The sequence below is a fragment of the Anabrus simplex genome, chromosome 1, assembly GCF_040414725.1.
Source record: "Anabrus simplex isolate iqAnaSimp1 chromosome 1, ASM4041472v1, whole genome shotgun sequence".
Taxonomy (NCBI): domain Eukaryota; kingdom Metazoa; phylum Arthropoda; class Insecta; order Orthoptera; family Tettigoniidae; genus Anabrus; species Anabrus simplex.
Genome location: NC_090265.1, coordinates 1,015,272,746 through 1,015,287,310, shown reverse-complemented (window position 1 = coordinate 1,015,287,310; position 14,565 = coordinate 1,015,272,746). Strand labels below are relative to the sequence as shown.

General features: G+C 38.7%; 1 protein-coding gene across 1 annotated transcript in view; it reads left to right on the top strand.

The window, feature by feature from the left end:
* Positions 1-2,489: 2,489 nt before the first annotated feature.
* The window catches only part of LOC136875702 (stress-induced-phosphoprotein 1), a 71,976-nt gene continuing 59,900 nt past the window's right edge, over positions 2,490-14,565 (top strand). Inside the window, exons 1-2 of the mRNA XM_067149270.2 lie at positions 2,490-2,726; positions 2,805-3,014. Of these exons, the coding sequence (XP_067005371.1) occupies positions 2,709-2,726; positions 2,805-3,014 (228 nt within the window). The 5' untranslated portion in view covers positions 2,490-2,708. The remainder of the gene's footprint in view (positions 2,727-2,804; positions 3,015-14,565) is intronic.

Genomic DNA, 14,565 nt, shown 5'->3' with positions numbered 1-14,565 from the left:
ATCCCTCTCTGCGTCCGAGGGAACACCCAACCCTGGAGGGTAAATTGATGGAAGGATTATTATTATTATTATTATTATTATTATTATTATTATTATTATTATTATTGTTGTTGTACTCCCATAACCACTTCTGTGGTTTTCTGTGACGTTAAGGTGCCGACATTTTGTCCCACAGGAGTTCTTTCATGTGCCGGTACAGTAGCGGCGATTAGGGGGGGCGAGAGGGGACAGTCTCGCCCCCCTACTTTGTGGAGAAAACTTTGCATTTGTATTCCATTTTAGCTGGATGAAACAAGGTATTATAGGAATTATTAAAACAAGCAATTTGTACAAGCCATGTACATTATTATTTGCTTTAATTAATAACGAAATTATTAGCCGGAAATACGCAACAAAGTCATTCACGCGGTTAACCGATTTGTATAGCGCCACAGCGAGTACTGTAGTGGAGACTTTGTATGTGCTGTGAGGAAGGGTACGCGTGCATTCGTTAGTCTGGCAGTCTATTTAGTGTCAGTTAGTTTTTTTTTTAGTTTGTAGTCAAATACTAAATGATTTTAATTATATAATCACGCCGTACGTCTATTTAATTGTAATACGTGTGTAATATTGTTCCTCTCGTGAAAGTTTTATTGTATAGTATTGAATCAAAATCTCAAATAAATATTATCAACACAGGTAAGTTGGTAGGCTGAGAATCTTTACCTCTCTGTCGAAATTCCATTTAGTAGCTTTTTTTCAGTTTTAATGTATAACGTATATACCCCCCCCCCGCTATATCCCACAAACTGGGGTACTTTGTTGTCTTTACATTCCCCCCCCCCCTACTTCTAATTCCCAATCGCCGCTACTGCCGGTACACCTGACCACCTTCAGGTACCGCCGAGCAAAGTCGGAATCGAAACCGCAAGCTTGAGCTCAGAAGGCCAGCGCTCTACCGTCTGAACTACTCAGCCCGGTACAGCATATAACCAGTTTCAATCAGTTCGTACTCTTCAGTAAAAATTGAAATGGCGTATGACTTAGTGCCGAGAGTGTCTGAGGACAAGTTCGGCTCACTAGATGCAGGTCCTTTCATTTGACGTCTTTAGGCGATCTGCGCGTTGTGATGTGGATGAAATGATGATGAAGACGACACATACACTTAGTTCCAGCGCCAGCGAAATTAGCCAATTAAGGTCAAAATTCCCGAACCTGCCGGGAATCGAACCCGGGATCCCTGTGACCAAAGGCCAACACGCTAACCATTTAGCCATGGAGCCGGATGTACTGTTCCGTAATAAATGAGCTACGAGTATAATTAATGTAAGAACATCGTATATAATACATGTTTACATGCAATGGAATATAATTACCACTTAAACTATTTTACTACCAGTATTAATAATATTGTTAACGCATTTGCAACAGTATAATATATGCCAATATTCAATCTACAGTATTCTGTACACCTGCACCTATTGCAAACTGAACGTCAGCAGATCAAAATCTGTTATTCATAACGTAACAAATAATGCGGCGATCTTGAAACGACTACATCATTTGAATGACAAACGTAGGGGAACACATACATCTGTGGAATTAGTACTGAAATCTAAATTGTAATTCCTCCTAAGATCACCGTTGCAACATTGCCCACATCAAAGCGTTTGAATTTTCCGCCAGTGAATTCAATCGGAGGACTACCGGAGGTCTCCGGAGGAGCGCTGTAATCGTATTATCCGATTCAATCAACAGGAGGTCCGCCTCCTCTTCACAGCGCTAGTTATTGGTATGACAACGTAAAGGTATTTCACCCGTCTATTCAATGGCCTTTTCTCAAAACATAACTGTTTTGCTTAATACAACAATGTTGTTTTCTGCTGCAGAAGCTGACCTGCTTAATTCATCCTTGTGATGCCTCTTGATATGATCCCACAAATTTGTTATACCACCACCTGTCGCGTAAATGCGGCCGCAAAATTTGCATTTTACTTATTTTTGTCATCAGTAATGTCAAAGAACTGCCATGCATTAGACAGTTTTCGTGGCATTTGTAGTACACATTTATGTAAAAATTTATTAAATTCCTTTAAATATTGTAAAACATGAATACCTACCATCTAAAATGGGATTATATGTCAAACTAATACCACAATTACTATCTAATTATATTATCTAATATGCTTTGCATTATCTACGGAACACAATAAGCGGAGGAAATATGGAGGCAAATTTGTTAAGCACAGACTGAATACAGGTAAATACAATACACTTGAAGGCTCTTCGATCCGTGCGATGTTTGGAGCAAACCGCTCCTTCGAACGACTCCCCGGACCTGACTCCATCTGGAGAGCGGAGCCAAAGAGCGTGCTCCATTCTTTGAACGACTCTGACCCTACTCTAGCCGTTGCCTACGCTAATCCAGTAGGCTTTGCTCTAGCCCAAGTCCCAACACGCCAGCTCTAGTTTGGGACGAACTGAACTTCTCTTACATGATCCTTGAACTGAACCAAGAATGTTCAGCTACACATCCTCTTTGGTTCAGGTTAAGTAGGGTGAACCGGTAAAGTGAAGGCATGACATTGCTCTTTACAGGAATTTGTGTGTGTCAAATCACCCCTCTTTTGAAGCTGTCAGAAATTGCAACTTTTGTAAATTAGACTGAGAAGAAAGGACTGTAATGATAGTGATCCTCTGTAAAATCAGTTTGTTAGTTTGTCGTCAAAATGGATATAAGTGCGGAGGTAAGTTTTGTGCCATTCAATTAGCTTTGCCCAATATTCATTTCTGTCTGATTATTTATTTATTATTTTTATTTGCAGGTACAGGAATTAAAAATGAAAGGAAACACTTGTTTCAAAAATGAAAACTATGCAGAAGCTGTCTTACACTACAGTCATGGGATAAAATTAGATCCAGAAAACTATTCTTTATACAGCAACAGATCTCTGGCCTTTCTGAAGATGCAGCAGTTCTACCTAGCAATGGAAGATGCTAAACAAACTATAAGATTGAAACCTGATTGGGCCAAAGTATGTCATTTGTTTGAGAATTCCACTTGCATATATTATTTCAAATATGAAAGCTACTTTTAACTCGTACTGTATCCATGGTTTTTTGGGTAGACCTATATGTTTACAATGCCCTGAAATAGGATTTGTGCACAATAATAGAATCCATTATGACAAATGATAATTAGCCTATCATGTGGTTAATTCTTTACCTTAGGTTTCTTTCTCATTTTGTTGAAACAGCTAAAGATTTAATGAGAAACAGGAGACTTGCTAGGTCTTAGGATGAATGTATTCCCTGACATTTGTTTCTTGTCACTGACATGGCTACAAAGGATTTTTTGCAGAATCAGTTTGAAGTTGACTTTTCATTCAGGCATAACCAATTAAAATTGATTGATGTGCTGAAGTTTTCTCTAGCCTTTAGATGCTCCAATTTCAGACTGTTTGTCTGACATGAGTTTCAGTTATATAAAAAAATGGTGAGCAGTCAGATGTATATTAAAAGTAGTGTGTTTTTTTGTTAGGTGTGTGACGACTTCCAACGTTCAGACTAAGCCTGAGAATGAACTACTAAGGTCCTCCATAATGCTCTATTTGCTGTTGGCACTGTGGCTTCTTTGTGCTTTCATTCCTTTTTGTTTGAAAATACTTTAATGTAAAACCTGATCGTTGTTAGTCATTCATCAATGATCTGCATTTAGGACTGTCGTCCATGTGGTAGATTCCCTATCAGTTGTTTACCTAGCCTTTTCATAAATGTTTGCAAAGAACTTCAAAATTTATTGATCATTTCCCATGATAGATTATTCCAGTCCCTTACTCCTCGTCCTATAAATGGATATTTGCCCTAATTTGTTATCTTGAATTGCAACTCTACTTTAATATTTTGACATTTCCTACTTTTAAAAGCTCTACTCATGTTTATTCGTCTGTTAATGTCACTTTTACAAACTTCATCATATACCGGTAGATCCATATTGATACACTTAAAATAAGAAACAATGTTAGGTTCAATGGTCCACCCAACAAGGGCGCCCGTACCCGGGGGCAAGCTCTCAGGAAAAGGAAAAGTTGTAATGTAGTCAGGTGTTTTTCTTTCAAGAAAATTATTTAAAAGTCTGTATTACGTAGAAGTGGTAATACCGCCTCCACCAATAGGCGGGGGATACTGTGGGTGTTATTTTACTGCGGAATACAAGTCGCCATCCATCTGCCAAATATTAAAAATACTACATACACCCTGGGGCCTATTCCACAAGAGTATGGTCTTGTACATTACAAGTTACTAGTGTGGGTTCTTGTAATGTATGGAGTTGTACATTTCTGTTCCGCAAACGACTGAAAGTCTCTTGTATATTACCAGTGAATTGTTACAAGTTTTACAAGTGACGACATATCAATAAACACACTACGTCATAGCATGAATCAGCTGTTTATCATCGTATTCCATTCGTTGAATTAGGTTATGCTTGCCGCATTTATCGTAATATCGTATTTTAAGGTAACTTATGCAGCAAAGATTCAAAGAAATAATATTCCTGTGAATTTCTTAATGCTACAACATTTTTCAGTTTATTTCTTTGATGATACAAAATTACTCCATTATTATCACCCATCCTGTTCTTCCGTGATCCTCGCATATGTTCCACGATAGTCTGACATAACCTTGGTCTGTCATTAGGAATCAGTTGCCTTGCCGCTAATAACGATATTCGGCCGCCAAACTTAATTGTTACGAAATTGCAAACTCTGCATGAATTGTTAAAATGATGTCAAGAAAAACGAAGTTATTCATTTTGAAGGAAATAGAAAAAAGGAAAGATATTCATTTCGGTGCATTCAGCGAGATTCTGAAAAAACAAGACAAAATAAATGGTTGGATGGAAATATTTGACTTGGGAAAAGCTCATGGAGCTTTTGAGGGGAAAAGTTGGGCGTATGTAAGAGATATTCTGCTCATTAATGATTCCAGGAATATCCTTCTTGGAACATGTTTGTTCAGTATTTTCAGGCCAACGAACAATTTGAGGAAATTTTACATCATTTATTGCAGCTACCACAGAATGTATTGTCCTACAGACCGAAGATTTTTTAGTAACTGTTGTTTAGCAGAGAGAGATTTATTTCTGTTCGTAGGATGTTTTAACCTATGCCCAATATCTATCAAAAGTTCTTCCACTTGTATTATGCTTAACCTAAAACATTCATTGTATTGAAATACAGTGTTAAACTGTTAAGTTTATTCTTTCCCTCTACAGATGGTAGTTTTCATTTTCATCGCCATCACTATCACTACTGCTAGAACACATATTTATCAAAATGTATCTGAAATAAGCATATTTAAATAGCACTAGTACATTTACGTATTAATGTCCTTTCTCTGGTAAAGAATACTTCCCAATTCACTAGTAAGTTACAAGTACTAGTACTTCCATGGAACACATCCATAAAAATATGGTAATATGTAAGTATGGAGTAGTAAAGTACAACTGTAGAAAATTCTTTTGTGGAACAGAAAATCTGGTATTTGTACTAGTTACTGGAGAATTTACTTGTAATCTACAAGACCATACTTTTGTGGAATAGGCCCCCCTCCTGAAAACCATATGGGCACCCATGCCACCCAGTCAATACACCTCACTTTACAAGTGAAAATATTTAATATAAAAACACATTAAACATATCCTGGAACATGTTTAGTCTCATTTGAGACTTCATCAGCCATAACGTCTCGTGGTATTTTACAAAACTCATTGTTGCTGTCTAGTAATTGAAACTACCAGCTACCAGCACTGCATGTACTATTTTCAAGAAAGGTCATTCAAATTATTATTGATTTAATCCCACTAAGGAGCGCTGATGACCAGTTCTTCGTCGCTGCTCTTCTTCGTTCCCAATATCTCTTGAGCCTTGCTGATAATTTCTCCTTTCTCTCCTGTGAAAGGGGCTTCCGACTTCTAGGGACTCTAGGTGGTGGGGTCCAAGACTGTACCATAGCACAAAATTTGGAACAATCTTCTGAAATGTCTGAAATCCCAGCCGAATCCAAGTCCTTCTGTCCTTCATTAAGCCACAAGCTTCCAGTCTTGTAGCTTTTCAAAATTTTCAAAATTGAACATTGTGGAAAGATTTTTTGCAAGTGTTGAACTATTTTATTGTAAATAGTGTGTATATTTGTCTTTAGTTATTCTCAACAGTTCGTAAAGGACATGGGTTCTTATGGTTTTATATTACTAGACAGCAACAATGAACATTGTATTATGTTACGAGACGTTATGGCTGGCATATCATGTTTCAAGAAGTGTTTCAAATTTTAACAATGAAGATAAAAAAATTTTTTTTCAAGAAGTGATGATAATTTGTGTAAATAATTTGTATATTTTATCTTTAGTGTATTCTCAAATAGTTCTTTAAGGACATGGGTTCTTCCATTTTTTTTCAATTACTAGACAGCAGCAATGAGTTTTGTAAAATACTACGAGACGTTATAGCTGATGAAGTCTCAAATGAGACGAAACATGTTCCAGGATATGTTTAATATGTTTTTATATTGGATATTTTCACTTGTGAAGTGAGGTGTATTGATATTTTTTGCTTTACGTCGCACCAAGACAGATAAGTCATATGGCGACGATGTGATAGGAAGGGGCTAGGAGTGGGAAGGAAATGGCCGTGGCCTTAATTAAGGTACAGCCCCAGCATTTGCCTGGTGTGAAAATGGGAAACCGTGGAAAACCATCTTCCGGGCTGCCGATAGTGGTGTTCGAACCCACCTTAATTAAGGCCACGGCCGCTTTCTTCCCATTCCTAGGCCTTTCCTATCGCATTGTCGCCATAAGACCTGTGTGTGTCGGTGCGACGTAAAGCAAATAGCAGGTCCTGGCGTGGGTCTTATAACAATGGAACCATACTCTAATTGGGTTCTTTCCAGAACCGTATGAACCGTCTCCTTTACAAACCCTAAATACCCTTACAACCATGTGAAGAGATCTGTAACCTTTATTTATTTCTTATGTTAACACATAGATACTTATATAGCAATCTCCATGAGGTACTCTCACCCCCAAGGTAGATAGAGTATATTAGGTAGGCCATTCCCGCTCATAGCACTGTCATTGGTCGACCACGCGTTACGGAGACTGGAAGGCTAGAAGGGTGCGCCTGCATGCAGCATAAACGTCGGTAATTAAGAAAAATAAATTCAACTTTAATAAATAAAAAGTTAAAGTAAAGTGTTACTTTACACACCTGCTGGAATCAGTCATGATACTGTAGATAAATAATAGAAGAATAAGTAATTACATCTTAAAAGATGACTAAGTTCAGTACATACATAGAAACACTGGAGTAGTTGTTGGTTTAGAACTCACAGTTTGATGACTTAAGAAGTTACTGAAGAAGCCGAAGGTGCCCACAGTCGACTCTTTTTCACTGAATACATCATTCACAGCATCTGTTCGATGTTTTTTGTTGAGGTGGTGTATTCTAATGAAAGTCCTAGATCTGACGTACAGAGAGATAATATTCTCGTCAAGTTCAGGAAATTTTGATTTAAGTACAGAATTCAAAATCTGCATCACTCTTTCACATTTATAAACATAAAGCCCATGAAAATTGCAAACTACACAACTTTTTGACAACATTGTTCGGTAGGACGAATAAGGTCTCCCTTTGAAACAATTGATAACCATTTTTGTGGCACTTCCCATGGCAATGCAAACACTTTACCTTTATCACCCAAGCTGTGTCCGGCTCCATGGCTAAATGGTTAGCGTGCTAGTCTTTGATCCAAGAGGTCCCAGGTTCGATTCCCGGCCGGCTCGAGGATTTTAACTTTCATAAGTTAATTCTGTTGATACTGCTACACAGCTGAAAGCTATGGGAAACTACAGCCGTAGCTAACTCCCAAGGACATGCAGCTCTCTCTCTCTGTACGAATGATGTCCCGGGTAAAACAGTCCAGAGGTAAACTAGTCCCCCATTCGGATCTCCGGGTGGGGACTACACGAGAAGGGGCGATCATCAGGAAGATGGATACTGACATTCTGCTAGTCGGAGCGTGGAATGTTAGAAGTTTTAATCGCTGTGGTAGATTAGAGAATCTGAATCGCGAGATGGATAGACTAAAGTTAGATGTAGTTGGTATAAGTGAAGTACGTTGGCAGGAGGAACAGGATTTTTGATCAGGCGACTACCGAATTATCAACACAAAATCAAACAGAGGAAATGCAGGAGTTAGTTTAATAATGAATAAGAAAATAGGGCAGCGAGTAAGCTACTACAACCAGCATAGTGAAAGAATTATTGTCGTCAAGATAGGCACCAAATCAATGCCCACCAAAATAGTGCAGGTCTATATGCCTACTAGCTCAGCGGATGATGAAGAAATCGAAAGAACATATGAAGAGATAGAAGATTTAATACAATATGTAAACGGTGATGAGAATCTAATTGTGATGGGTTCGAGCCCCACTGTCGGCAGCCCTGAAGATGGTTTTCCGTGGTTTCCCATTTTCACACCAGGCGAATGCCGGGGCTGTACCTTAATTAAGGCCACGGCCGCTTCCTTCCACTTCCTAGGCCTTTCCCATCCCATCGTCGCCATAAGACATATCTGTGTCGGTGCGACGTAAAACAAATAGCAAAAAAAAAAAAAAAAAAAAAAAAAAACGAATTGTGATGGGAGACTGGAATGCAGTGGTAGGCCAAGGAAGAGAAGGTAATACAGTAGGAGAATTCAGATTGGGACAAAGGAACGAAAGAGGAAGTCGGCTGGCGGAATTCTGCACTGATCATAATTTAGTCCTTGCCAATACTTGGTTCAAACACCACAAATGACGGCTTTATACCTGGACGAGACCTGGAGACACTGGAAGGTATCAAATAGACTTCATTATGATTAGGCAGAGATTCAGAAACGAGGTGTTGGATTGCAAAACTTTCCCAGGAGCAGACGTGGACACTGACCACAACTTGGTCATGAAATGCCATCTGAAGTTGAAGAAATTGTAGAAAGGAAAGAATGCAAAAAGATGGGATCTAGACAAGTTGAAAAAAAAAAAAAAAGGAGTGATTGTTTCAAGGACTAAATGGAAAGGCTGAAGGAAACACAATAGAGGAAGAGTGTATAGTCATGAAAAATGAAGTCAGCAGGGCTGCTGAAGAACTGTTAGGAAGGAAGAAAAGATCAACTAAGAATCACTGGATAACTCAGGAGATACTAGACCTGATTGATGAACGACAAAAATACAAGAATGCTAGAAATGAAGAGGGCAGAAAATAATACAGGCGATTAAATAATCAAGTGGATAGAAAGTGCAAGGTAGCTAAGGAAGACTGGCTGAAGGAGAAGTGCAAGGATGTCGAAGGTTGTATGGTCCTAGGAAAGGTAGATGCTGCATACAGGAAAATCAAGGAAATCTTTGGAGAAAGAAAATCTAGGTGTATGAATATTAAGAGCTCAGATGGAAAGCCACTTCTAGGGAAAGAAAACAAAGCAGAAAGATGGCAGGAACACATCCAACAGTTGTGTCAAGGTGAAGATGTAGATAATTTGGTTCTGGAACAAGAAGAGGCTGTTGATGCTGATGAAATGGGAGACCCAATTTTGAGGTCAGAGTTTGACAGAGCTGTGAGCGATCTAAATAGGAACAAGGCACCTGGAATTGATGACATTCCCTCTGAATTACTGACTGCCTTAGGAGAAACCAGCATGGCAACGTTATTTCATTTAGTGTGTAAGATGTACAAGACAGGAGAAGTCCATCCGATTTTCGGCAGAATGTTGTTATACCTATTCCCAAGAAAGCCAGTGCTGACAGGTATGAAAACTATCGCACCATTAATTTAGTATCTCATGCCTGCAAAATTTTAACACGTATTATTTACAGAAGAATGGAAAAACAAGTTGAAGCTGAGTTGGGAGAAGATCAATTTGGCTTCAGAAGAAATGTAGGAACACGTGAAGCTATCCTGACTTTACGTCTGATTTTAGAGGATTGAATCAATAAGGACAAGCCCACGTATATGGCATTCGTAGATCTAGAAAAGGCATTCGATAATGTTGATTGGACCAAGCTATTTAAGATTCTGAAGGCGATTGGGATCAGATACCGAGAACAAAGAATTATCTACAATTTGTATAAAAATCAGTCTGCAGTGATAAGAATCGAGGGCTTTGAAAAAGAAACGGCAATCAAGAAAGGAGGGAGGCAAGGCTGCAGCTTGTCCCCCCTCCTTTTCAATGTTTACATAGAAAATGCAGTAAAGGAAATCAAAGAGGAATTTGGAAAAGGAATCACAATCCAAGGAGAGGAAATCAAAACCTTGAGATTTGCTGATGATATTTTTATATTATCTGAGACTGCAGATCTCGAGAAGCTGCTGAATGGTATGGACGAAGTCTTGGGTAAGGAGTACAAGATGAAAATAAATAAGTCCAAAACAAAAGTAATGGAGTGCAGTCGAACGAAGGCAGGTGATGCAGGAAATATTAAATTAGGAAATGAAGTCTTAGAGGAAGTAGATGAATATTGTTACTTGGGTAGTAAAATAACTAACGATGGCAGAAGTAAGGAGGACATAAAATGCAGATTAGCACAAGCAAGGAAGAGCTTTCTTAAGAAAAGGAATTTGCTCACTTCAAACATTGATATAGGAATTAGAAAGATGTTTTTGAAGACTTTCGTGTGGAACGTGGCATTGTATGGAAGTGAAACATGGACGATAACTTGATCAGAAAGAAAGAGAATAGAAGCTTTTGAAATGTGGTGTTACAGAAGAATGCTGAAGGTGAGACGGATAGATCAAATCACAAATGAAGAGATACTGAATCGAATTGGCGAGAGGATATCAATTTGACGAGAAGAAGAGATAGAATGATAGGACACATCTTAAGACACCAGGACTTGTTCAGTTAGTTTTTGAAGGAAGTGTAGGTGGTAAGAACGGTAGGGGTAGACCAAGGTATGAATATGGCAAGCAGATTAGAGCAGATGTAGGATGCAATAGTTACGTAGAAATGGAAAGGTTAGCACGGGATAGGGTGACACGGAGAGCTGCATCAAACCAGTCTGTAGACTGGTGACTCAAACAACAACAACAACAAGTTCATTCCTATGGTTTGCGGGCTGTGTGTTTGTGCCATCTTCAACATTAATCTTTGGTAGAGCCCTATCCTCACAGACGCGCAGGTCGCCCATATAGTGTCAACTTGAAATACCTGCACGAGGCCTACCCGAGACCTCATGCCATTATTTACCCAAGCTGTCATCTACAGAGCAACATTTGAATGCCAGGTAGCCTGCAAGATATTTAAGTGCGTCCTGGTTTATGTCTTCAATGTAAAAGTCTCTCAAAAACATCTATGCATAATTTAAGTACAGAAGTCAAAATCTGTCATTCTTTAAAGCCCTTGGAAACTGCCAAACAGTACCTCAAACTGCATAACTTTTTGGCATCATTGCTTATGAAGTTAAAGAAATCATCTTCATTATCAGCATGAGGATGAAAACTACCCATATCACTAAGCGATGGATAATTTTCAGCTTCCACTGACACACTGCTGGAGAGAGGGATTTCATTACTGTCTGTAAGTAATAGAAGTGAATTCTGTTACGACCTTCAAAAGGGGACGGATTGCTATTAAAAGTTCCTAGGCCACAGGTATGTGAAAAAAATTCTCCAAGCATACTTTGTTTAATCTGGCAGATAAAATATAAGACATACTTGCATTGTTCATGTCTTCAAAAAGTCCCAAGAGAGAGTTTATAGAAATTACGAACCCCTTTTGAAACAAAGTCAAGTTTTCCATTTACCAACTCTTACTTGTGAAATCATCTTCAGAAAGTGCTTCAGAGTATTTTCCTGGCTTCTTAAGATTAAGCCATATCCACTTCTAACAGGATTCTTTTCATATTTAGGTGCCCTCGAGTTCAACACGTCGAAGGTGTAGTTGACTAGCTCGATGATGTTGCTTTCAACGTCCTGATTTAAAGTATTCCGCACTGCCAGAGCTGTTATTAATTATATGTCAAGGTCCGCCTTGTCATTACAATTCAAAATCTAGTATACAGTATATACTAAACCATCAAATACATAAATATATATTAGTGCCGTGCGCGTAGAGGCGCGCGGCTGTGAGCTTGCATCCGGGAGATAGTAGGTTCGAATCCCACTATCGGCAGCCCTGAAAATGGTTTTCCGTGGTTTCCCATTTTCACACCAGGCAAATGCTGGGGCTGTACCTTAATTAAGGCCACGGCCGCTTCCTTCCTACTCCTAGGCCTTTCCTATCCCATCGTCGCCATAAGACCTATCTGTGTCGGCGCGACGTAAAGCCCCTAGCAAAAAAAAAAAAAAAATATATATATATTAGTACATGTTTCGAGAATAAAAATTCTCTTCTTCAGGAACAGTCATTATGAGCTTTTAAAAGAAATTGAAAGTAAATTCAGCAGCAACAAGACAAATCACAAATGTGCCCTGGGTTAGACTCAAAATATATATGGTAAGCCTATATACAGGGTTATTCACCTAACATGTTACACGGAAATAACTTCTAAACCATTAAAGATATCAGCATTCTGTTTTCATATTCGTAAATGGTACGCCGGGTCTTGTAAAATAATGTGCTACTTAGTCTCATGGGGTGATTGACAACCGAGATATTGATACTAACTCCATATTTTTAAATGGAACGGCACAAATTCATACAGCTGATATAAAAGTTCATCTACGTACAAGTATTTTCAAAATCAGACAATTACTTTTTGAGATATAAGTAAGAACAGCATGCGCTGTTTTGCATGCCGCATCAGGCGGCGTGAAGTCGGGCAAGAACATATTGAGGCGCAAGCAGTTTCCTGGGAGTGAGTTCAGCCACAGAATGGATACCAGGCATGTAAGCACCTCGTACACATGTGATGGGTTTGCAAAGTGTATATGACAGACAAACGCATGACAGAACAGAAAGGGTTGATGTGTTTAAAAGGAATAAAGTAAGTACTTTGCCTTGAAAGGAACATAACGAAAGCTATAATTGTCACTGGTTTTAGTGTACAGCTCATACTACTCTATGAGTTGAGAAATAAACATAACACAAAACACCGGAAGACCTTCTAGAAAAGCAAATGTTCGGAGCTGATTGTGGTGAGATGGCAGCAACACTATTATTTATGTTTTATTTTACACGCATTAATCTCCACAGAGCTCCAGCGCGACTGTAGTAGCATGCATTCGGGAGAGCGTAGGTTTGAGTCCTGTCTCGCCCAACCTGAAAGTGATTTTCATGGTGTCCCATGTTCAACACCAGGAAAATACCGGATGGGTACCTTTGTGACAGGCCATGGCCGACTTCCTTTCCAAATCCTTCCCATTTCCATCCATGAGAAAAAATGCTCAACTGAGCGCAACCTATTACATGTCAAAACAAAACGATACAACTTTATCTCCCTTCCCCGTTGTGTGTTCGCTAGTCATACAGTAGCGTTGCACACCCAGGGTATGTTATGGTACATCACATTATGTTTACAGTATATGCCTGGTATCTGTTCTGTTGCTGGAATCAAGGCGAGGAAGCAGCTTGCGCCTCAATATGTCCTTGCCCGACTTCACGCCGTCTGATGCGGCAGCAAAACCGTGCATGCTGTTCTTATTTATATCTCAAAAAGTAATTGTCTGATTTTGAAAATACTTACATATTTGAACTTGTAAGCAGTTGATCAAGGCCAGCTGGACGAATTTGTGCCGTTCCATTTAAAAATATGGAGTTAGTATCAATATCTCTGTTATTAATCACCCCATGAGACTAAGTAACACGTTATTTTACAAGGCCCTGGGTACTATTTATGAATATGAAAACAGAATGCCGATATCTTTAATGGTTTAGAAGTTATTTCTGTGTAACATGTTAGGTGAATAACCCTGTATAAGACGAATAAGATTTTACAAGTATCGTGCACTATTCTGCACATCATCATGCATCACTCATTGCTTACTAGCAGGCTCTCTCTAATAATTAGTCATTTGTGAAACATTCTACAAAACTCAACACTGATACGGAATATTTCGTAGATAGTAATATTGCTAGTTAACTGTGGGTAGGAATTAAAATCTCAACATTCACATAAAGATATTGTTTTAATAAGTTCAAACTTTAGAATTTAGTTTTGTTAAATAGAAATGAGGCTGTTTGCAGATGATGTTATACTGTATGGAGTAATAAATAAGTCACAGGATTGTGAGCAACTACAAAATGGCCTAGACAAATTTGCGAGATGGACAGCAGACAATGGTATGATGGTAAACGGGATGAAAAATCAGGTTGTTTCACCAAGAGTCCTTTCAGTTTTAATTACTATGTTGATGGGGTTGATAGTACCTCATGGGAATACTGTAAGTGCCTAGGTATTAATATAAGTAATGCTCTTCATTGGGATAATCACATTAAGGATATTTTGAAGAAAGGTCTCTTACTAGTTATGAGGGTATTTAGCTGTTGTAGTAAGGATTTAAAGAAGAGAGCTTTTAAGTCTCCGGTAAGACCCCAATTAGAGTATGGTTCCAGTGT